This window comes from Vanacampus margaritifer, chromosome 19 (assembly GCF_051991255.1).
Source record: "Vanacampus margaritifer isolate UIUO_Vmar chromosome 19, RoL_Vmar_1.0, whole genome shotgun sequence".
NCBI lineage: Eukaryota > Metazoa > Chordata > Actinopteri > Syngnathiformes > Syngnathidae > Vanacampus > Vanacampus margaritifer.
The window spans coordinates 2,456,456-2,482,257 of record NC_135450.1 but is presented as its reverse complement, the minus strand read 5'-3'; the positions used below and the strand labels follow the sequence as shown (position 1 = coordinate 2,482,257).

The following is a 25,802-nucleotide window of genomic DNA, read 5'->3' as shown; positions in this document are numbered from 1 at the left end:
TGAAAACACCTTCCATACAGTATCAATGTTTTTAGCTTTGCTGTTTGAACAATTTTATTGATTATTCAATCCAAAATGTTGTACTTTGTACATTTTTTAATTTGTCCCACTCTGTACTGTATATCTGTACCTTTGTGTTCTTTTACTGCTGCCTGTCTTGGCCAGGTCTCTCTTGAAAAAGAGGTTTTTAATCTCAATCGGACCAACCTGGTTAAATAAAGGTTAAATAAAAAATAAAACCCTGGTCTTCGAGAGCCGCAATCCTATGTGTTTTAGATGTCTCCCTCCTCCGATTCAAATGATCAGCTCATTAGCAAGCTCTGGGGAAGCCTGATAACAATCCTCACCTGTGTGGTTGGCTACCCCTGGGTTAGACCGTCAATTTTTTTTAATGGAACAAAATAAGCCACATTATGTACAATCATATTTGAAAATGTGATAACTAGTTTGGAAATGCCTATAGATCAATAAAAATGAAGGTACTCTTGTTAGATTAGGCCGCTTAATTATTATATAGATTTCTTGATATAGGCAGTTTTGTCGCTGTCGTAGCTTGGTGTCTTCTTACTGTATCTATCTGCACGCTGGCACACTTTTCTGGTTAAAACCAGCTAAGACCATCGGGTCACACATTTAAGGTGTACAGTTAAGCAAAGACTGTCACCACTCATATCACCGCCATTCAAATGCTGGGTAGTTGGTAGCCTAGCTTTTTTTCACACGCATGCACAAACTTAATGCACACTTCGCTTATTCACACACACTCATGATTTATTTAGACTAGTGTTCTATAACTCATGCATGTTTTTTTTTTATGTGGGAGGAGGCCGGAATACCTGCAACTATAGGGAGAACATGCAAATTCCACAGAAAGGCCAGCATCTGAATTCAAACTACCCAACCGTAAAACTGTAGTGGATGCACTAGCGGGCCATTAATATACCACCAAACACATTATTTTCCACAACTGTTTTCACCCAAAATAATAATTAAAAAAAAAAATCAATCAACCAATGAATCAAACCAACTATTTATAAAATATAACAAATTTGTAGAAAATAATAAGATCCATCCATCCAACCCAACCCAACCATCCATCCATCCTTGAGCTGACTTGACAGGCTACAATCTGATAACATGAGAGAAAATAATACATACGAAAGGTAGAATTAAAAATGAAGGTTTATTATCAAAAGTATATGTTTTACTAATTTATTACTGAAGAGAATTGCGGAAACGTCAGTTCCCGGCGTTGGCCAGCAAAAACAATCAGTGACGCTGCTGATACCCAGAATCCATTGCAGCATCATGGCGGACAACAGGGAGAAAGCGCTACAAGATTATCGTAAAAAATTGCTTGAACACAAAGAAGTTGACGGGCGGTTGAAAGAACGTAAGAACCAATTTAACGTGTACCTATACGTTAATGATTGTATACACGTTGTGTGTTGTGTTTATATAAATTTGTATCCCACATCCAATGTATGTTAGCTGGCTGGCTAGCTAGTGCTTTGTCATGCAGTGAGCGTCGAATGGGAGTACAGTATAGTATAGAGATGCTAACTTGGAGCAAATAAGCCCAGCTACGTTGAATTTAATGAATAGCGGTTGAATAGAAATAGCTATTATTACGTACACGAATGGACATAATGTCACACTACCGTAATCGTGTTTTGTTGTTGTTCTAGTAAAATGTCAAGCTAATATAACACTGCTAACCGGCTAGCAAGCTGTCCACGGAGGCGTTCCACATGAGAGTTTTTTTTTTTGCTTTTTGGTTCCATGTCTATTTATTTTGAAATTAAAACGCTGATTCCCCGTAACCCCATTTGATTTTTTCAGTGAGAGAACAGCTGAGAGAACAAACCAAACAGTATGAAAAGTCAGAGAATGATCTCAAAGCTCTGCAGAGTGTTGGTCAGGTAAGAGTATTATTTACAATCATTGCCCAGCAACTAATTAATCCCTTGTATACAGTAGGGAATATAGAGTAGACCATTCAGGTGTTTCCATAGTGCTGGTGTGTTGGGAAGGTTACAAAATAGTACAACCATCTGCCATTGTTGTGTTGACATGCTTTAATATTGATCATACTATAATGTACAATCATTTAATATTTCTGATTGCTGAAACAAATCAGTGTCTACCATTAATATATATATTTTTTTTAAAATACATCATCCTTCTGTTATTTTTGTCATATTGTGAAATGTCTCCAACAGAAATGTGACTAATATTGGCAACTATTCTTTGAAAACCCAATTGCAAAGATGTCACCAGTTCTTACTTTGTCCTCTTAAGTTAAGATCAGGGGGATGTCATTAATATTTGTCACCTCTGGGTGTGAACTTTGTGAAGCCCACTCTTTTGTGATTGTGATTAACGGCTATATAATTAAATTTGACTTGACTTTTAGAGCAACTAATAGGATGGCATAATTGCCATGTAACTGGATGGACATTTTAAGATATTGTTTGTAGGTGAGGCTTAATCACTTCAATGCTTCTAATATATGCAGATTGTTGGAGAAGTCCTTAAGCAGCTGACAGAAGAAAAATGTAAGCTTGCTAATAAATCAGATATGTGTCATGCTATCAGTCGTTTGATGTTAATGTTGGTGTTTTTTTAAATTACAGTCATTGTCAAAGCCACAAATGGTCCACGATATGTGGTTGGATGCCGCAGACAGGTAGGTAGCCAACAGCCCAACACATACTCTTGTGTCAAAAATATATTATCCTCTCTGGGTTTTCTGAACCATTTCTTACCAATGACAGTCAGCTAGGTCTTAAAGCTATTAAAAAAACAACAACAGTAGGGACCTCGCAGCAGTCGCTGCTCGGGCCCTAAAAACATGAACTTGCCTTTACAGTTGCGCTTGAAAGTTGACATACGCATATGTAAATTTATGAGCACAGCTTATGTACAAAAGCTAAATGTTGCTTAGTGACCCAAAAATGCTACGAATCGTCACCTTCACGTCTCTACTCATGTCAACTTCAACCTCTGAAAATATCAAAACAATTGCTACAGTATGTTGGATTTTATGGACATTAAGCCCTTTTCTCACCATGCAGTGCACTCATGAGTTTACATCCCTATAAGGGTATGTAAACTTTCAAGCACAACTATTTATCAAGTGATCTGGTGATCAAAACAAAAGTTATGGAAACTGATATTGTTTTAAGATGTTTAGTAAATGGTTGGATATAACTATATAGTAGATGAATAGAACTGTTAAATAAATAGTTAAATCAATTATATAAGTACAGAAAAACATTTTCCAGCTTCTTTTGCTGTGCTATATTAATTTTGAGAAATCTATTAAATGCCTTATTCTTTAGCATTATGATTCTTTTACTGAGACTCATAAAATCACAAGCACTGACAGTTAACATTCCTCAAACTTGCATGTCATGTGGTGTTTATTGATGTTAAGACAATTAAGTATTTTTGTTTGGGTATCAGTCTCACCTTAATTTTAAGAGTGTTGTTTTTTTAATGGTCGTCTTATTCATCCTAGTTGGACAAGTCACAGTTGAAGCCAGGCACCAGAGTGGCTTTAGATATGACTACGCTGACTATAATGAGGTAGGCTGGACTTACCACTTACTTGAATATAATTTCAATCACATGCTTAAAAAATGCAGACTCACTGGTTGAAAAATATTGGATATGTAATTTCCCTAACAGGACGAATAAAGCATCTATCTATCTAGCAATCTAATGTACACCTAAATACCCGACTAAATTAATCCTCATATTTTATGCCTATCTTTGACTATGTTTTGATTGTCTCACTATAATATCAAAGCCTCTTATAGTTATAGAACTTTCAAATTGCCAATTTTTAGGGGGTCTGGTATAGGATGTGAGCATTAACACGCTCACGTAGAACTTGCATTCCAATTGTCTTTTTTGCTACAATATACATATTTATAATATTTATTATAAAGAATAATTATTAAATAATTATTATAAATCATAATGATTAACCCCTGGGCGTTATTATAGTTTGATTAAATTCTTGTAATTTTTGCCAAAATCTGGCATTTCCTTTGACGTGTGATAACTTAGTCATTTATGAATATTGTTTTCACTTTCAACCGCTCAAAATGTTCACTGGCATCAGACATATCTATACATACATATATAGTTTAAAAAAAAAACGTTTTTTTAATGCCCTCTATGGACAATAATAGCAGTATTATGCTAACAGCAAAATTAACTATGCTGTATATATATATATATATATATATATATATATGTAAAATAAAGGTCTAATTTGAATATTTCATATGACATATTTAGAGGCTTGAATAAGTCCATAAGTCATAACAATAAAATTTTTTTTATGCATGCCCAGTTTTTCACATTGGCATTTTTCTGAATAGCACAAAACTCTTGTAATTTTGCCAAAATCAGGCATTACGTTTGAAGTGAGATAACTTAGTCATTTATGAATATTTTTTCACTTTCAACCGCTCAAAATGTTCAGTGGCATCAGACCTATCTATACATATATAGTTTTTTTTTTTAATTTTTTTTTTTAATGCCCCCTATAGACAATAATAGCAGTATTATGCTAATAGCAAGACGAACTATGCTGTGTATATATATATAAAATAAAAGACTAATTTGAATATTTCATATGACATAGTTAGAGGCTCAAACAAGGTCATAAGTCATAACAATAGAATTTTTTTATGCATGCCCAGTTTTTCACAATGGCATTTTTCTGAATAGCACAAAACTCTTGTAATTTTGCCAAAATCAGGCATTTCCTTTGAAGTGAGATAACTTAGTCATTTATGAATATTTTTTTCACTTTCAACCGCTCAAAATGTTCAGTGGCATCAGACCTATCTATACATATATAGTTTTTATTTAATTTAATTTTTTTAATGCCCCCTATGGACAATAATAACGGTATTATGCTAATAGCAAGACTAACTGTGCTGTGTATATATATATATAAAATAAAAGACTAATTTGAATATTTCATATGACATATTTAGAGGCTTGAATAAGTCCATAAGTCATAACAATATAATTTTTTCTGCATGCCCAGTTTTCACACAATGGCAGTTTTCCGAATAGCACAAAACTCTTGTAATTTTGCCAAAATCAGGCATTTCCTTTGAAGTGAAATAACTTAGTCATTTATGAATATTTTTTTCACTTTCAACCGCTCAAAATGTTCAGTGGCATCAGACCTATCTACACATATATAGTTTTTATTTTTATTTTTATTTTTTAATGCCCCCTATGGACAACAATAGCAGTATTATGCTAATAGCAAGACTAACTATGCTGTGTGTATATATATATATATATATATATATATATATATATATATATATATATATATATATATATATATATATATATATATATATATATATATAAAATAATTTGAATATTTCATATGACATAGTTAGAGGCTCAAACAAGTCCATAAGTCATAACAATATAATTTTTTTATGCATGTATTTTGTATTCATTTATTAGCCTTTGGCGCCACCTAGTGGATTTTTGTGTTAACACTCTCAACACACAAATTCCTCTATTTTCATGTTTATGACTCGTCAAAGAAGCGATTGCATCAGTAATCACGGAAAATGCATTATAACACATCAGGTTTACAGCATATCAAAAACTGTGATTTATAATGGAAGTAAATGAGCCAAAATCGTGAATTATTACAACAATTTCGTGTGACTCTCTCCCTCCTGTTTGGTAATAATTATAAATTACAGCATGGCGCCAATTTGAACTTCTACATTTTTAAACAATCCTGGTAAAATGTCAGGTCCCTAGTGTATTTTTTTCAAATGCTTTTTCTTTGATGAAAAACAGAAAAACATAAAAAAGCCAGAAAATGGACAATTAACACCCAGGGGTTAAATTATTATTTACATCTGCCATTAAATATAGGAGACATAACATCAGGTTGACAAAAGAGTGATCCTTACAAAATGGTGTACACAATTGGTGTAAGCTCATTGTGGGTTAATTAATTAATTTATTTTTAAAGGTATCTGCCACGAGAGGTGGACCCTCTGGTGTACAATATGTCCCATGAAGACCCCGGTAGTGTTTCCTACTCTGAAATTGGTGGACTGTCGGAACAGATCCGTGAGCTGAGAGAGGTAAAACAATTACAATTACTACTTTGCTGCTACTACTACTGTGAGGTAGGCTTATACTGTACCTCAATTTCCTTGAATATGAAAACGAAAACCCATGTTTTTTTTTCAATGTTCTATTGACAATTGGGGCAAAAAATAAAAATTCATTTGTGTCATTTAAATTGGGTATGTCCCTTATTGTGAATTTAAAGGTCCAAATATAGATCAACAGGTAATTCATGTCAAATTTACTCTGATGCAAAAATAAAATGACCAGAAATCATTTTTTGTCACTAAGGTCACCGTAATGATGTGTTGATTTTATGGCAGGTGATTGAGCTGCCCCTGACCAACCCTGAGCTTTTCCAGAGAGTTGGAATCATCCCACCAAAAGGCTGCCTTCTTTACGGGCCCCCAGGTTAAAAGTCACTTCATGTGATCCATTCACTAAGTTATTATAAGTCATTTTATTTTTTAACATCATTTTAATTTTGAGAGTCATTGTTTTCCCCGAAGGTACTGGGAAGACTCTCCTGGCCAGGGCGGTTGCAAGTCAGCTGGACTGTAACTTCCTCAAGGTGAGTGTCTGTGTAGAAGTGGTTATGTGAAGTTGTCTCGCTTCTGTGCAGCTAGTGAGCTGATGTTACCTTGCAGGTAGTGTCCAGCTCCATCGTTGACAAATACATCGGTGAGAGTGCCAGGCTCATCAGAGAGATGTTCAACTATGCCCGGGACCATCAGCCTTGCATCATCTTCATGGACGAGATTGATGCCATCGGTGAGAAACATTGACTCTCTGATGAAATTATTTCTTTCTGTATTTTAGCCCCTATTGCTTTAATTCGGGTATCGTTTAAACCACTTGAAATGAGGTCACATTGGTTTGTTACAAACACTTGCTGTCTGAAACATTGTGTTCACTTGCAAATTTTAATAAGGTCCAATACAAAAGCTGTAATAAAGAAGCGTCAATTGAAATAATGCTGCTTTCGAGTGATGTGACACACAACGCATACCAGAGGTGGGGGACTCAAGTCGCTAATTTTTGGATTTTTCACTTGCCTTGGCTAAAACTCGACTTGACTTGGCAACTCAGGCACCGGTGAGACGGAGTGCTGTGGCCACCTCATTAAGCAAGTATCACAGAGGGAGATTATTACATTCAAATGAATTCAAGGATTATATTTTTTATAAAATCGGGATACAAACAATGGAAACATGCAAGGTTTGCAACTCAAAGGTTAAGAGACATAACTACAATATCTAACTTCATTCATCACTATCAAGCCTACAGACTCCTGTAAAAAAGACTCCTCGCAGATAAGCTCACAGATAGCGAGTCAAACATTAGTTAAACTTCATTTAATTAAGAAGACAGTAAATACACAATTCGGCCATATTTGATATGGCAGGTACACCATTTAAACTAATGCACGTAAGTAGACTGAACTTCATTAGGCAACAACCTACAAATTTATGCCTCTCACTCACCCATTCAGACATACAAATGTATTTGGGCAGGGTGCTGGTGGGATTTGAAAGAGGTCCGAATGAGAACGGTAAAGAAGTAATTGGTTCCCGGACCCCGGAATGCCGTTTGGCTCAGCGCGAAGTAGTTTTTATTTAATTTATTTTTGCGGGCTTGAAGGAGCGGCGGCTCAAATTTAGAAGCGGTGGGGTGCTGCTGCTAAATGAATAGAACGGAACGCTGAGGATGGTATTAGTCATGTGGACTTACTGCACATGTGCTGCATGCACCGCTTCATGCCAACCAACCACATAAAGTGACCTCCATAATTACTTTAACTAGTTTAAGACTTTTAACATACAACACATTATCAATATAGAGATAATACATAAATAAAAATATAATGCTTATTTAACTGTGACTATCTCTTCACATTAAGCATGAAAATTAATATACAGTACAAACATGTCTCACAAATTATTTGAAAATATGTGGTGTGAGCTTCACTTCTCAGGCTGTTAGCCACTAAATTTGTATTGTGTACACTGGCTGCATCTGATACTGTTACTTCCTACATTATTGTGAGAATTTTGAAACCGAGACACTGCAATATTTACAATACCATTACATCCCAAGTAACAGCAGATAGCAGGAATGCCCAGACTTCCCTCTCCCCAGCCATTTCAACTAGCTCCTCCGGAGGTGTCCCAAGGCGTTCCTAGGCCAGCCGAGAGACATATGGCACTTTTCCACTGGACCGGTTCCACACCGAAGCGGCATTATTCCTCGCCGCTGATTTGAGATCGCATCGCCCAGGCTACCCTCAAGACACTAGCTTTCGGCTACTGCTCATGAATTAACATTGAGGCGGAACGCGTTTAATTCATACATACGCTTGCTTGCAGCATATTTTTTTTTTTGCTTGCGTTACCACAATATCCTTTTCTGCAATATTTTTTGGGCTCCAATTTAACTCTTTGACTGCCAAAAATGTTAAATAACGTTTAGTAAAATCCTATGGAGAGTGCCAAAGATGTTAAAAGACGTTTGTTTCAAAACAGAGGTGAAACTAACCATTTTCTATTGTTGATTACTGAAAAACGGAATAAGGAAGAAACAAACTTTTTTTTCTGATGAAAGATGAGAGTCCAATCTTTCATTTGGTAGTATGTGTGTTTCCATAGTCCAAACACATAATTTTCTGTGGACCTTGAAAGATCAGTCAAAATGCTTAAATTGCTGGCACCCACGGCATCCCTTTTCTGAAAACGTCTGGCAGTCAAAGAGTTAATTTTGGCCGAATGCCGAAAATGCACATTATCGTCTTTTTCGGCCGAAAATTTTGGGTGCATCACTAATAAATATAATAATGTTTTACAACAACGCTGAACTATATTTACAATTTACAAGGTACACGTGGATAGATTTGTAATGATTGTGGTTTAAAAAAAAAAAATTGCGAGTGCACACCACTTGCCTGGTCGTGTGTTCCAATTCATTTGAATAAGAGCTCGAGAAATTCAGAAATAGCGCAGGCAGTGAGCCGGTCGTGAAATCAAGATCGCAATATTTCATCTAATGGTGATCCATATGAAATTCTAAATACGGTTCAATGTTGGCGTGACTTGCCACTTGTGAAATGTTATGGCAGAGCTGCACGCACTGCTGAAGTGCAAGCTTGGCTTGGACAGTTCAAAATCAAATGATCCCGCCCCCTTCTCGCCGCACGCCTGTTGTAATGGAAATGCAATAGCGGCCGTGTAGTGTCATTCCGTGAGTTGCGGTGTGGTGTGGTAGCGTGCAGTGCGGGGCTAATGGAAAAGTGGCAATAGTCTCTCCAGCGTGTCCTAGGTCGTCCCTGGGGCCTCCCGCTGGTGGGACATGTCCGGATCACCTTTCCAGGGAGGCATCCGAACCAGATGCCCGAGCCACCTCATCTGGCTCCTCTCAATGTGAAGGAGCAGTGGCTTGACTCTTGAGTTCCTCCCGGATGACCGAGCTTCTTTAATGTTTAGGAAATATTATTTGTAGCTGGGATCTTGTTCTTTTGGTAACGACCCACAGTTTGTGACCATAAGTGAGGATAGGAACGTAGATCGACCGGTAAATCGAGAGCCTCGCCTTTTGGCTCAGCTCTTTCTTCACCGCAACGGACCGATACAGAGTCTGCATCACTGCAGACGCTGCACAAATTCGCCAGTCGATCTCTAGCTCCATCCTGCCCTCACTCATGAACAAGACCCCAAGATACTGGAACTCCTCCACTTGGGGCAGGATCTCATCCCCAACCCGTAGAGGGTACTCCACCCTTTTCTGACTGAGGACCATGGTCTCGGATTTGGAGGTGCTGATCTTCATTCCAGCCGCTCCAGTGAGAGTTCGAGGTCACAGCTTGAAGAAGCCAACAGCACACATCATCTGCAAAAAGCAGAGATGCAACGCTGAGGCCACCAAATCGGACCCCCTCAACACCTCTGCTGCACCTAGAAATTCTGTCAATAAAGTTCATGAACAGAAACGCTGACAGCCTTGAAGGAATCCAACCCTCACTGGAAACAAATTTGACTCACTGCTGGCAATGCGGACCAAACTTTTAACACCGGTTGTATAGGGACTAAAGAGCCCATATCAGGGGGCTCTGTACCCCGTACTCCCGAAGCACCCACCACAGAACTCCCCGAGAGACACGGTCAAACTCCTTCTCCAAGTCCACAAAACACATGTAGACTGGTTGGGCGAACTCCCACGCACCCTCGAGGACCCTGCTGAGTCTCCAGACTTTGCTTCCTCATAGATAGGTGTGTCGGTAGAATTGAAGAGGTCTTCGAAATATTGTCCACCAACTGTCAACGTCCCAAGTTGAGGTCAGCAGCGCACTCTCCACTACACAGTGTTAATGGTGCACTGCTTCCACCTCCTGAGACGCCGGATGGTGGACCAAAATTTCCTCAAAGCCGCCCAGAAGTCGTTTTCCATAGCCTCACCGCTTGGAAAACAGGCACTTCACAATTAGTTTAGTCAAATCCATATTCTAAATTGCCAACTGAATACACTGTGTTATTACGCATTGGTGTACTCTGTCAGTCCAATTTTAACTGTTGCACGTTGTTCCCTCTAGGTGGTCGGCGTTTTTCTGAGGGAACCTCTGCAGACAGAGAGATCCAGAGGACTTTGATGGAGGTAAATGAGCCACTGTCGTGTCTCAAGACTTTTTATCACATGAGCTGCAATGCACAATACTGTGCTAATGCTATAGACATTTAATACGGTACATGAAGTACTGGCTGGACTTATTTTTCATAACAACATTTTACAACTTCTAGTTACACATGAGGTCTGAAAAATGTTGAATTTCAGAGTAGTTCCCTTTCTTCATGCATCTCAACATCTAAAATAACTTGTTAGACTTAGAGTAGGACTCAATAGTATATTTGTATTCAAGTTAGTTTTGCAAACAATTATCGGCTTGCTTATTGGTTATCGACATCGGCACTTTCAAAATTATTGGTTTATCGTATCGGTTGACAATAGCATTATTGTGCATCCCTAATACACACAATAAAAGTAATTTAGTCAGAGAACTGTGCTCATAACTGAATACATATCTGGAGCTGTTCCATTACTGTACTGTAGTTGAAAAGAGAGTGAGTGCCGAGTAACGGACACACGAGAGCGGCACTTGTGTAGATTTCACGACCAGCATGTCAAATAAAACAAATGTTTAAAAATCTAAGTCACAATTGCCACTATTAGAATGACTGTAGTTATGAGCTGCGCTTTCAGACAAACTCCAAGCCACTATAGCACGAATCAGCAGCCGCTCGACGTGACGCGGCCGTCACCAGCGGATTACGGAAGCATTTCATTTGAATCAAAATGTGCAACATGATGTTTTACCTTCAAGAGGTGGTAGTCCTTACTACAGCCTCCTGATCACGCAAGAGAGATGCTCAAGTCTCCAGGAGGATATGCGCACTGCTACATTTGACAAGGGCTGGTGCTTGGAGAGCTGAATGACCTAGAATTACTCAGAGGGGCAAATGGAGGAAAAGACAATTTTTGTGATGTTTTTGTGAGGAATTAGCATTTTAACATGGCTTAAAGCTCCAAAAAGTAGATTTTTCACGTTGCTGTCCCTTTAAATATAGCTCCACCCACAGTGCGTACATTTCGTGAAGGTGCGTAACGAGCACAAGTCGATGGGAGAATCTACCCAGCCAATAAAGTGTGCTGCAGCATAAGATTTTTGGTTTGAGCACCACGGAGAATATGCCCGAATGCTTTGCAACGTAAACAATAATAACGGCGTACGTACAAATAAAGTTTCTACAAAATGTATTAAACTGGAAATTATTTTTGAAAAACGAATCTCATAGTTATGTTAGTAACAACCAAATAAATTATATGGAGCAAACGTTTATTACAGTCGGGGTTCTTTTTAAGTACACTTTTATTTTTGTATATCCAAGCACAGTGTTGATGTTTGAACTGTGTATTATGGTGCAATGGCCCACAGTAATAAATACAAGTGTATTTTAGGAATAAAACCTCTACCTTGTTTTTGAGAACACTGAGGTCCATATGTTATTGTATTAAGGTGCTGGTCCAAATGGTGGTACTTGTAGAGTTACTTTTTTTTGTCCCTATATTTTCCACATGCAATTTTATTATAATACATACAATAACAATGTTTTGTCATGATTACTGCATTATTACATTCAACTGCAGTTGCAACTGTAGTATCATGAAGACGACAATCAATTATTGGTACGTTACGTAAATCAGTGCAGAGTTTATATGCATCAGCATGCCGCCACTGGCAGATGTAAACAATGCGTCATTGGCTTGGAACGATGTTGTGATTATACTGTAACCCGGGGGTGTCAAACTCATATTAGCTCAGGGACCGCATGGGGAAAAATATATTACCAAATGGGCCTAATCTGTTAAAAAAAAAAAAGTATATAACTTAGAAACAATTGCTGTCAATTATACGCAGATTTTCCCTATTTGTGAGCCAGCCTTAAATTACGGAGCTCAACAGTAATCACAAAAAATAACACGAATGCAAATGGAACGCGGCAACACTTTGCCTGTATGAGTTCCGGATGTGTTAAATCTACCTGTTTTGCATGTATATTATATTAGTGTTCCCTTGTTTCTCGCGGGTGTAACGTTCCAAAAACTACCCGCGATAATGGAAATCCGTGCTAATTTTATTTATTTTTATTTTCCGTTAATTATATATATTTTTTCATTTATTCTAAATGTTTTTTCGTTCATACTATATTGTTTTCATTTATTATATATCTTTTAAGGCTAACACCTCACCACACACTTGAAACATGCACTTTTCTTGATAGGCGTTAACATTTTCTCACATACTCTATCTCTTATTTAAATACAGTAGGCCTCACTCTGTGTTCAAACCTTTGTCAATTTTAAAATAATAACAATAAAATAGAAATAAACTAATATCCAAAACATTTAATTGAGAAACAAAAATATAACGGCGATCGATCCATTTTTTGTACCCCCCCCCAAAAATAGTAATTAAAAAAACACAACAACAAAAAACAGCTGTTAGAAATTACATTCCTAATTTATGAGGCTGAGAAATCCATTTTGACCGAGAGGCTCTGGAGCGGTCTCGGTACAACAAGCTGGTCGGCAGTCGATCCGTAGTGCATACGCAGCCGGTGTAATATGAACAAGCTGGAAATGGAAACAAATCGGCGGAGCGGATCCGCAATGCACACGCATGCGGTGTAATCTAGGGGTGAGCCATGGGGCGGTGGCGACGCACGCTGAAGCGTTCCAGGGCATGAAATTGGGAAACTGTCGGGCCTCTATCTATAGGTGGCGGATGCGACGGGCAAGGTCGGAATGCGACGGAACATACACCGTTGGAAAGGTCTTATCGAGACGAATCTGAGGAGGGCTGGGGAGATACGGCCGGCCAAAGACCTCCAGGACACAAAAAGTTACCCCGCTGGCGGTGGTGCATCCCGTCTCATGTCAGCCCTTTATCTCCGGGACGCGGTGCCCACGAAACTCCACTCGAGCGCTCGTGGCCGGCGGACCCGCGTGAACCGTGGGGTGGGTGGTGGATGCATGACGCGCTTAGCCGTCAACGGACACGACTGCATGGTTCGGGGCGGACAATCTTAATTTTAATGATGAAGATATGAGGCAGGACAAATAAACCCATTTTGACCGCATCGCCGCGGTGCCCCCGAAACTCCACTCGAGTGCTGTGGCCAGCGCGAACCATGGGGCAGGTGGCAGGCGGCGCGCTGAGCCACCTGACGGGCAACGCATGCATACACTGTAAAAAAAAAAAAAAAGCACGCTAAAACGGCAAGACCGCGAAAGATGAACCCGCGAGGAACGAGGCATATATTACATTATATTATATTATATTATATTATAAGAATGCTAATCCTTTTCATATGTATTTGTGCTCCCAGTAATTTAATTTGTGTCAATTTAACACGTTTATTTCGGTCTATGATTTTTATTTTTTTAAACATACAAACGTAACATCAGGTTGTGTGTAAAATATTGACATCCAGGATGATACAAGTTGCATTGCTCATCTGAGGACTGCTTGTGAAATTATGAATTTATATAAATGGAAATGATTAATTTATATGTTTTGATTGTGACTGGATGATTAATTGGTCCGACATTACAATTTTTTTTTACTCTCCCAAATCGTCTCACTTTTCGTTATGTTTTTTTACGCAACCCTCCCAGGTTCTTGTTTTTTTGACCCATAGCAAAGCCCTTGACAACAAAAATGCTTTTCTTTGACAATCTTCAGAAATTTTCGAAAATCACGTAACACGGGAGTTGCGAGGGCAGTCAGCCATTGTACTGTATTGCTGATTGTCCCCTTGCATTGTCATTCTGTAAGATGACACGGCGCTGTGTGGCGGTGTACTGTTCTCAGTCTAAACAAAAGTTGTATGAGTGGCCAAAAGATAATAGGCCACGTAAATGGACTGCTTTCGTCTGTGTGGGAGCATTTCTGCTGACAGACAGCGGAGCAGTGCCGACGTCTTGCTTATGCACAGGAAATCCGGCCCTGGTTGAGGATTTGTAGGTATGAGAACCCAAAAGACTCAACTAAAAGATGATGTGAGTCTATTGGGTTCTCATGCCTGACAGTCCGCAATTAGGTCCAGGCTTCCTGTTTATAATAGGACATCATGGTGTCACTGCTTTGGCTTCATGGAACTGCATTAGAGCGAGTTACACCACAATTTGTGAATAGATGTGCAAGCTTGGGCTAAACGTGTATGCTTGCACTAATGTTCGCCAAAAGTGGCATAATTTCTGAGGAGCTGTACGGGAACGAGACTGACTCTGACAATATTACAATGACGAGAGAGGGAACCTGGCGTTTGATGGAGAAGTAGCCCAGCTGTACGTTTCAGATACAGAAGATGAGGACTTTGACTTTTGGGAATTGATCAAAAGTAACGCGAGTACATTGTTGAATACGTAAATAAAATACAACCAAACTCAGTTTTGCGCTGCTGCTTTTTAAAAACATACGCGAGCAAGTGAACACATACTACCGTATGGTTTGAGCTACGTATGTTTAACCATGCCTTAACGGTGCGCTTTATGGTCATGAAAATACAGTAGGCAATCTCATAGTGCTAAATTACAGCACGCCACAATATCGAATTTCAAACAGAAACGCTAGACTAATAACCGCAAACATTTTCAGCGTCCTGATCAGCATCTGGCTCGTGCATATATGGTTTAAAATATAACATGCCTACCTCCTCCTCTTCCTCCAACTCCTCAAAGACTTGGATCTCCTTATTTAAGATCGACATATCGTTTTCTAAATCAATTTTTGACTGGCTTTGTATACTTTCTGTATTGAGCTCTGCCATTGTTGTCCCGGTGTGACGTATCACTTCCGGGTTTGTTGGTCGCCTGGCTGTAACTTCGGAAAAACGATTATTTTGTCAAGTATACAAACTATAAAAAAATGTTGTCATGCTTTATTTTTTGGACAATGTTTAATCACTTGTGTGACCCTTTTTGGCATTTTATGAAATTACCTCACATTTGGTCTTTAAATTAATCCAAAGTGAATATATTAAGTTTAAATAATTATGAGTTCATTAAACTTAATATAGTCACTCTGGATTAATTTAATTCCATCGTAGGTTACCGCCTGAAGTAATTTCATTAAATTGGTTTTAAATTTAATCTTAAATTAGTTCAACAATTCTGTTTTTAGAGTGTACGGACACTTATGCGTGGTATAGCGTTGTTCCCCCAGTGCAATTTTGACAGACAAATTTGCCGTGCCAATGGGGCAAGTGTGGGAAATATTTACCTCACCATTTCCTTTGTCATTAGCAATGTGGCCAACGTGGATAAGATCAGTGGATCGGGGCCATTTGTCATAGATACCAGATCCAATTTTTTCCCCAATATCGGGGCCAATCCCAAGTATCGGGTCGGAGCATCCCTAGTTGGCGATAATAAACTTCATCCAACAATACCATATAACCGATACCACTTCGCCAACCTGACATGGCACGTTGGTTAGATACTTTAAGGTAAAAGTAAAAATTTGGCATCCAACTGCAAATTATGCTTTGCAAAATGTATTATGAACTCTGCTCGGACGACCGCCCCTCTTATGTTTAGCTAAAGCCATGTAAAGCACTGGGTACTGGGTGACTTAAGTCAATAACTATAAAAAGATGATTTTGTGCGGTCCGTGTTTCTTGCCAGCTGCTGAACCAGATGGACGGATTTGACACTCTGCACCGAGTCAAGATGATAATGGCAACCAACAGACCCGACACTCTGGACCCCGCCCTGCTGCGACCCGGCCGACTTGACCGCAAAATCCGTAAGATATCATTGTGGGAAGGGTGAAGCATTCCCACACGTTATTGTGATTTGTATTCTCCACTTTTTTGCTGTTAACAACTCCCACATAATACTTCCAATTTACACTGTTCAAATTGCCACAAAAATTCACGTGTTTCGGGGGAATATATCGTCTGATCCCGGATTACTTACTGCATTCGCACAATTTAACATTAAATATCAACTTTTCCCCATTAATTTTCAATGGGACAGACGTTGAACGTTTTCTAAGTATCACTTTCCTTTTTTTTTTTTTTACTGGAGTTTTACCTAAGTATCACTTTCCATGCCCACTTCCATACATATAACTTATCATTACCCGGTGTCTGGTACTGCTCTGTGGCACAGTTGGTAAAGTGCATTGTCCATAAACCAGGAGGTCATACTTTATCTCTCAATTTACTTCATAAGCATTCCACAGGCATTCACATCTTAGCACTCAGTTATTAGCATTCAGCTTTCAGCATTCCCACGCAATTTCTCCAGAAATTGCACTTAGTCTAGTTGAAATTGTATTTTTTTTCTACAGTCAAATGTAAGCATTACAGTAATTAATGCCTTCACTTACTCTACAGACATCGAGCTGCCCAATGAACAGGCTCGTCTGGACATTCTCAAAATCCACTCCAGTCCCATCACCAAGCATGGAGAAATTGGTTAGCAAAACATCACTTTTCTAATATGTATGTTTATGCAAACATCAGTAGATGGAAGCTAATCTATCACTGCTGTTGATGCCTTTGTTTTCAGATTTTGAAGCCATTGTGAAGCTATCGGATGGTTTCAACGGAGCTGATTTGAGAAATGTTTGCACAGAAGCAGGTCAGACATTCAGCATTATTTGCTTTGTCTGCTTTTGTCCCTCTATGAACGTAACCTTTATCCATGTGGACTTCATGTGTGCAGGTTTGTTTGCCATCCGCTCCGACAGAGAGTACGTAACCCAAGAAGACTTCATGAAAGCTGTACGAAAAGTGGCCGATTCAAAGAAGCTGGAGTCCAAGCTGGACTACAAGCCTGTATAGATCTCACGTTTTTCATTATTACAAATTCATGTTGTATACATATGGCCCGAAGAAAAATGTGTTCTTCATGTTTGTGGGAGCAACATTTGGATAAAGTATAGTGTCATCAACCAAAGTGACTTTTACTCTTGTCTTTTAGTGGCCACGGTTCTGAGAGATGGTCACTTCTGGTGTCCCATGCAAAACCTGTATAAAACAAACACAAAAAACGTCATTTATGGCAATAAACCGTTCTGTTGAAATCTCTTATTTTTTTATATTTACCGCACATTTATTGGAACTGTTTTAACTTTATTCATTGTTTTCACAGTGCATATGAATTTTTAAGTTGTCAACCACAGTACATACAGCAGACCCATTTAATTGGAGCAGTTAACTTGTGAATCTCAATGATATAATTTTTTTTAGGAATGTTCAATAACACTTTTTTTTCCTAGACCAATACCAGAACGAGTACTCAAAATCTTGAGTTACCAAAGGTAACATTACCACTAGAGATGATTTTAAAGGCCTATATCACAATATCACTTGTTTTCTTTTTTTTTTTTAATTGCATGAAATTATTGGCAATTTTCTGACATAATTTTAACGAAAAAATATTGGCAATTTTCTGACATAATTTTAAAGACAAGCCAATATCACATTTTTATTTTAGATTGCATGAAATTAAAGGCAATTTTCTGTTTTTCTGATTTCTGGGTCCTGACCGTAAAACAGCCACAACAGGGCACTGATACTGGTATTGGTACTCGCCCGTCCCTAATATTCTTAATCACCAATGTCAATTTGATCAATCAACCAGCAACCATTGACCTACAAAGTGGAATTGAATAAGTAGATTTGACTCTAGTTAATGTACTGGTATTGTAAAATGAGCATGCATATTATTGTTGACGCATTCATTACAATGAGTTTTTCTGTAAACTGTCGTACAGATTGAGCCTTTCTCAGCTAAACACAACCATTCATACTAACATACCGTTGGATTAAGGAGACCATGTAAACTCCGCATAGCTGCGTATTAACTACACAAATGATTAGTTTCGTCATAAATGTGAAAACACTCAATACACATCAAACTGAAAACCTTTCATAGTGGGAAAAGTAGTTCTACCAAGTTATAACTTCATTTGAATGTTGCTAAAGTGTCATAGATCCCTTCAGCGTTGAAAGAGATTTGAGAAAGGAAGGAAAAATAAATACAGCAATTAAATTAAAAAAACAAACAGACTGTACATCATCATGTTGTTCATAGAAAAGGTATAGCTAAATGGTAAAAAATTCCAATTACTATAATAGTGATAAGTGACACATGCTTTACAATGGCAGTTGGCCAACTGATATTTGCATGTAGTTCATTGTTCAGATGCAGTTGGACTAAGAGTCAGGGCAAAGGACTCGTGGATGTAAGCTCTACATATGGGGCAGTGTTTGAAGTGAGAAACACAACTGTCACACACACATGCGTGTCTGCAGGGCAGCAACACTCTGTTGATGGCTGCATTCTGACAAACTACACAGTCTCTGCACTGCCCCTCTGACCAGCCTTTATCATCTTCATCGTCGTCCTTGACCACTGATGCCACCTTTCCAGCCTCCTCTTCCTCCTCATGCTCAAGCTCGCTGGGACGCGTCATAGGATCGGTACCAGGATGGTCAGATTCCCCACTACTGTTAGCTGACATGAAGAGAGCCTGCAAGTGGGGTTGGAAGATATTGAATGAATTAACTTAATCTTAAAGTAGTTTGATACCATTAGTATTTATCATACATAAAATTTCCCCAAAAACAATAACAGATATATATTTTTTAAATAGACCTACATATCCCAATAATAGCCAATTTCCTTAAAATTGCTTGAAATAAATGGCAATTATATTTTTTCAATTAGCTCATGAAAGTCATTTTGCATAGAGCACTAATTAGAATGAATTTCAAAAAATAGATAAATAAAATGAAACAAATAATCCAGCGGCCAGGAAAAAAAGTCCCAATCAAAGTATGTGGTTGTACCACTTCTTTTTAAGGAATACAGTGAGAATGAGCAAATAATTATATTAAATACAATTGCTTCAAGTAGTTTAATAATATCTACCATGTTAAGAATTCCTCAAGCTGTTTAATTATATCTTGTTTTGAAATCCTTGCTTTTAATTTGGAAGGCTGCTCTGTATTTCCGTTTCCTTTTCACATTCTCCGTTTGTCATTCATCTCATAGCAGTGCAGTAGTCAATGAGGATATATTATATAATATAAAAAGATCTGTTTGCACTTCAGAGCTAATTAAATTGTTGAGTATGACTGAAGACTCAGCATAAATGAGTACACCCCCTACGAAAACTAACACTTTAAGCAAAATGTCAATGAAATCAAAAACAATTTTAAAAAAATTGACAAGACTAAATTTGTATAACATCTGTTTAACTTATAACATGAAAGTAAGGTTAATAATATACATTAGAGAACTGCATTTTTAGTTTTATTCAAATTAGGGTGATGCAAAAATAAGTACACCCCACTGAAAGTCTCTGGAGCAAAGCCCAAAAAGCGCAAATTTTAGACTACAAACGTCTACAGCTGAGACTAATTATTCATTACACAGGTGTCAAGCAGACTGTTGACTATAAATGGGTGTTACTTAAAGAAAAAAACTTTTCCCATTTCATGCTGTTCGCAATGGCACCACACGGAAGATAAATGTCACAGGACCTGAGAAAGAAAAAATTTCTTTGCACAACAAAGGTGATGGCTACAAGAAGATCAGCAAAGCTTTACTCATCAGTCACAATACTGTAGCAAAAGTGGTACAAAAATTGAAAAAAAGATGGAACTGCAAACATCTCACAGAGACGTCCAGGTCGTCCACGGATGTTAACAACTCGACAGCAGCGTCTTCTGATGAGAAGAGTGGAAGAAAATCGACATCTAAGTTTACTGCAGTTATCTAAGGAAATAAAAAGCCAAACTAGGTGACTATTTCACGTGACGCAATACAGCGTACACTGCAGAGGAATGGCATGCATGGGTGCCGTCCATGGAGGAAGCCTCTCCTAAAGCCTAAAAAAAGTGCGCCTAGAGTTTGCCAGGCCCATGCTGACAAAAATGAAGACTACTGGGACTCTATACTCTGGAGTAGGGGTGTTAGAAAAAATCTATTCCGCAATATATCGCGATATTACAGCGCGCAATTCTCAAATCGATTCGACATGCGGCCGAATCGATTTTTAAACATCAATTTTTTTATGGGAATATTCAACAAAACGTCTTACTTAGGGTTAGGATTCACACATTAAGCATGGAAGAATCTTATATTAATGGAACATAAGCCTTATTATTTTATTTCAGTGCTGTTCAAACATGAAACAGACTGCAACCTGTTTGTTAAATGTAGTGGCTCAGTTATAAGCCTGAATTTTCAGATAAATAAATACATTTTCATACAAATCTTACAGTGTACATGTACAAGTTTACTGATTAGTATTTTCTAAATTTGAGTAAAAAAAAATAATCGCAATAATCAATTTATAGATTTGTATCGGGATTAATTGGTATCGAATTGAATCGTGACCTATGAATCGTGATACGAAACGAATCGCCAGGTGCTAGGCAATTCACACTCCTACTCTGGAGTGATGAGACCAAGATAAATGTTTTTGGAACTGATGGCTTCAAAACTGTATGGCGTCACTAAGGTGAGGAATACAAGGAAAAATGCATGGTGCCTCCAGTGAAACATGGTGGTGGCAGTGTCCTCATGTTCGGTTGCATGAGTACTGCAGGTGTTGGGGAGCTGCATTTCATTGATGGCATCATGAATTCACAGCAGTATTGCTCAATTTTGAAAGAAAAGATATTGCCATTACTCCATGCCCTTGGTCGTCGTGCACTTTTCCAACATGACAATGATCTTAAGCACACATCTAAGGCCACTGTTGGATTTCTGAAGAAGAACCAGGTGAAAGTGATTCAGTGGCCAAGTATGGCCGATCTGAACCCAATTGAACACCTATGGGGAATTCTAAAAAGAAAAGTTGAGCATCACTCTCCATCCAGCACCCAGTCTCTAAAAGAGTCCATTGTTGAAGAATGGAAAAAGATTGATGCAACAAAATGTTGCCAGCTTGTTCATTCAATGCCTAGAAGACTTGGTGCTGTGATTGAAAATCGTGGAGGCCATACAAAGTACTAAATTTATTTTAAAAAATTGTGGGGTGTACTCATTTTTGCATCACCCTTCTTTGAGTGAAACTGAAAAATGTGTAATTAAATGTTTTATTATTAACCTTACTTCCATGTTATAAGTTAACCAGGTGTATATTAAACTTGGTCTTGACAACATTTTGGAAATTATTTTTGTGTTCATTGAGATATTGTTTAAAATGTTACTTTTCAAAGGGGGTGTACTCATTTACGCTGAGTGTTCTCTTACCGGAGCCCCCTGCAGCGGTCAATAAATGCAAAATAACCTTTTCAGCCTTTAGTTCCTGACCGAAAAATAACAACAGTGGGAACGATACCAGTATCAATATCCGCCGCGAGTACGATACCGCTATCAATATCCATCACAACTACCGATACCAGTATCGATATTATGCGAGAGTACCGATACCGTGAAAAATGTCCTGGTATCGGCCCAATACCGTGAAAAGTGTCCTGGTATCGGCCCGATACCGAATCATACTTTTGTAACAAAAGTGTGGTCAACTCAACTTGCCATCTTGAAAACATACTTTCAACTCATACATGTTCCCTTGTGAAGTGAGAAGGTACTGGAAGAGGATCCGTGCAGACAGGCTATATTTATCATCTGGTACGTGAATGACAGTGACACTGGCCACCTGAAAGAAGACAGCATTGATGTGTTCTTACTGTTCTAAAGATGTTTTTGAGATCTTATGCAAACCCCATGCAGTCGGTGATATTTGAAGAACTCACAATGTTGTATGTTTCTCGGAATTCTTGTTCCGCCAAGGTCAACACAGACACGAGAGGATAGCATTGTCTGGGCAATGGGCCAAAATCTGAGAGTCCCTGATCAGCTGGAATACAAGTGTAGCGTTCCTCTCTGTCTTCACTGCTGATACTAGGAGAATCGTGTTAAAGAGCCAAACAATCAGGAATTCTACCATTCAAACCATTCACAAAAAGGTTTGACAAAGACGGACAAAAACATCTATGAATATTTTCCTCCATTGGCATTGGCATTTTCTCTCGCAACTTGACCAATGAGAGAACATATTTCTGTTGTATTATAAATCTTAACAAAATGTGGTCATTCTTGAACAAAGTTTTGTCAGAGGGGCACATTTATCCTTTTTTAGCTAAGTTAACCTTACCACAAAGTGTTTTTTTTTGTATTCCTGTCCATTGTTTTTTTCTTAAATACAGTAAATAAAAATGAAGAGAATTTACTGTTAGAATAAATGTACATCCCTTATTTAGGCTTATACTATTGCAAAGCATTTATTTAGCGGTATAACGTTTGAATCATATACATTTAAATTATCTGTGAAGAGAGCAGAGCCCCTTCAAAAAGAGCATGGCTCATGCTCCTGCAGCTGCAAAACAGGAACTCTGTGCCCTTATCACAAGATAGTGGCTGAAATACTTTGCGGATGAACTATTGAACTTTGACTGTTGAAACCTTCAGCGCCAAATAAAGACACGTCTGAATTATTATCTGCACAATGACTCATATCTGTGATGGTTGCTGCTGTGTCACCAAACCTTTAGAGCAGCAACAACCGTGTAACCAGGGACAGCCCCAAAAGAAATAAAAAGAGAGGGCTCGACAGAATGCTTCAGAGTGATAGGAGATTTTAACTGTGCACATCTCTGTCCGTTCTTCGCACGAGGAAAAAGAATCTAAGTCTCTTGCCTGTTTATTGAATGTTCTAGGTTGACTGAACCTGACATTTACAACCTTACATCTTACTTCTGTACCACGTCAATACACAGTGTTTGGGGAGCCAATGTGTACTTATATTGTACGATGCAAACAAATAGCTGCACATCTACTAGCATCCATTACAATTCAACAGAATTAATATCAGTAATTTGGTGAGCATATGAAATTATGCTGCTACAATGCCCAATTACCTACTGTCACTTTATGCACAATTTTTGTATTTCAAGATTTGATTGCCAGAATTCAATCATATAGTGATCCCGTTGAACATTTAAAATGCAAATCTTGACAGAATAATACCAGAATCAAAGTACACTGTATTTTAATAAGGATACAAGAAGCTTTGGCAGTGATGAGAGAAGCGGCGCAGAGCCTCCTGGAAATGCTGCGGCGTGCTGAACCTGAAGCCACTCTGGTGGGCCTGCAATGCTCGCTGCAGGACACTAACCTCACAACCCCAGAAGCAGCTCAAGACACAGGGCTCCAAACAACATGGCTTCAACCACGCACCATCTATAAGATGTAAACAGTTTTTATCATGACCTGGAATGCAAAAACATACTGGGATAAAATCTCTCAAGTTGTCCACAAGGAAAACCATTAACCCTAAACGGCCACGATCCTACAAGGGCTCAGATCACTGAGCAAAACTTTATTGCCTTACTACAGTGTAAGTTAAAAGTATGTGAATCCTTTGAAATTCCTTGATTGGTCATACTAGTTGGGTTTCCAATCATGAAATATGGCCATCTGTCCAACAGTTGAAGCTCAAAAGACGAGAGCATTTTCATTTCATTTGGCCATTTGGTTTTAATCTAATCGGAATACAAAGCTCCATGTAAACAATAGCAATGTGAAGATTCATATGAGCGCAACCTCAGACAGTTTCATCGGTCCGTTTATGATGTGTGAAGCAATTACATTTGTCAGACGCGAAGAGTAAATGCATTGGCGGCATGAAGCATGTGAGTAAAAATGTATTAATTAACCAACCGTGTCACATTTAAAGTGTTCAAAAGCGTGCGGAAAAAAAGTAGTGGCTTGTAGTCTGAAAATTACGGTAGATGATCAGAATTTGTTTTATGACCAATTTAGATAATTGACAATGAAAATTACAAAATTTGCAGACATGGAATCAATTCCACACACTTGCTCCTCCAAGTGTATGGGATTATTTTTTATTAATTTTTTTCAAATACAAACTTCTAAAATTAGAGATCAAACTGCAGAACAGATTGTGCCTAAATATGGAGGTTCCACTGTATTTTTAATGGCTATGTATTGCACTTCTTACCTGTAACAGATGCGGATCCTGAACCCAATTCGAGGGAAAAAGGATTAGTCACCTGAACCATTTGCTTTTCTGGGGTTGGGAGGATGGACTCCGTGTCATCAGAGCTACGCAAGATCACTGGGACATCAAAACCAACCCTGCAAGACATAGCAAAAATAATAATATGAAGTGACTGGTTATCTTGCATTAACCTGGATTAATATTTTTAAACTATCAGATTTTTTTTCTTGTTTATAAACATCCTATGAAACTTAAATTAAAGTTTATTTTAATTTCTTGTGAAGAAAAATATAGTAATTTTCTTAATGTCTACTGCAAGTGATATGAGAATGATTTAATGGGGTTAGTCAATAGCTAAATATAGTTCGCTAGTTCTTTGTTTACATTCAAACACTAAACTATATTTGTTTCAACCAGAGGTGTCAAAGAGAAAAAAGTTATGAAAGAAAAAAAGACGTGTCAACGAGATTTACATAGATTTGCAAATAAGCGACTATCAAATTATCACCAACTATTTTGATAATCGGTCGTTTAGAGACCTTGTTTTACTAAAAATTATCTAAATCCTCTAATGAAAGGATCTTAACTGGGGCTACACATATTTCTGATTGTGTTTCCTGTATTGAGTCTGAATCTGAAATAAAGATTAATTGATCGAACGACTGAATATTTTGTTCCGGTTCCACCTAGTTTTACATAAACTACATCCCCGTTGTCGTGGATCGAGAAGCTATAAACATAATTAAGAGGAGTACGATCCACACATACGTTACATACTTATGTCATATGTTGCTTTTAGATATCGACGGTTGCTGTTTACAGTTTAAAGTAACATATAGCGAAACATCACTTACCAGCCGAGAACCATGGCGACAGTAACAACAAAGCACAAAGAAACCACGCTAATATAGAAGAGTGGCGAGTACTCATACAATATGATTATGAAGCCTCCTGCCATTTCCTATTAATTATACGTTACAAGAAACAAATCCCCGAAAACAAAAAAGAGGAACATTTTACGACTGCCATGACAGGGTCAAGCGTAAACTATGGTGGCCCTGAAGGC

General features: G+C 38.2%; 2 protein-coding genes across 2 annotated transcripts; one reads left to right on the top strand and one right to left on the bottom strand.

The window, feature by feature from the left end:
• The first annotated feature begins 1,253 nt into the window (after positions 1–1,253).
• On the top strand, positions 1,254–17,783 carry psmc6 (proteasome 26S subunit, ATPase 6). The gene is made up of 14 exons (XM_077552603.1): positions 1,254–1,393; positions 1,843–1,922; positions 2,519–2,558; positions 2,637–2,689; positions 3,524–3,591; positions 6,038–6,152; positions 6,462–6,549; positions 6,648–6,709; positions 6,786–6,909; positions 10,718–10,779; positions 16,369–16,489; positions 17,085–17,165; positions 17,260–17,331; positions 17,416–17,783. Exons 1-14 carry the CDS (start codon positions 1,309–1,311, stop codon positions 17,532–17,534), a joined length of 1,170 nt encoding a protein of 389 aa, XP_077408729.1. The 5' UTR covers positions 1,254–1,308; the 3' UTR covers positions 17,535–17,783.
• On the bottom strand, positions 17,775–25,802 carry cgrrf1 (cell growth regulator with ring finger domain 1). The gene is made up of 6 exons (XM_077552604.1): positions 25,591–25,802; positions 24,737–24,873; positions 23,778–23,955; positions 22,470–22,617; positions 22,265–22,372; positions 17,775–19,228 (listed from the first exon to the last, which is right to left on the bottom strand). The coding sequence occupies exons 1-6, from the start codon at positions 25,692–25,694 to the stop codon at positions 18,890–18,892; spliced, it is 1,014 nt and encodes a 337-aa protein (XP_077408730.1). The 5' UTR covers positions 25,695–25,802; the 3' UTR covers positions 17,775–18,889.

Bases quoted from the DNA above. Each gene is read 5' to 3' on its own strand.
- psmc6 (XM_077552603.1), top strand. From the start codon at position 1,309: ATGGCGGACAACAGGGAGAAAGCGCTACAAGATTATCGTAAAAAATTG. The intron at 6,550-6,647 runs GTTAAAAGTCAC...TTTTCCCCGAAG, and splicing joins CCTTCTTTACGGGCCCCCAG to GTACTGGGAAGACTCTCCTG. The intron at 16,490-17,084 runs GTAAGATATCAT...CTTACTCTACAG, and splicing joins CCGACTTGACCGCAAAATCC to ACATCGAGCTGCCCAATGAA.
- cgrrf1 (XM_077552604.1), bottom strand. From the start codon at position 25,694: ATGGCAGGAGGCTTCATAATCATATTGTATGAGTACTCGCCACTCTTC. The intron at 22,373-22,469 runs GTGAGTTCTTCA...GTCTTCTTTCAG, and splicing joins TCCGAGAAACATACAACATT to GTGGCCAGTGTCACTGTCAT. The intron at 19,229-22,264 runs GTATGTTTTCAA...CCCCACTTGCAG, and splicing joins GGAACATGTATGAGTTGAAA to GCTCTCTTCATGTCAGCTAA.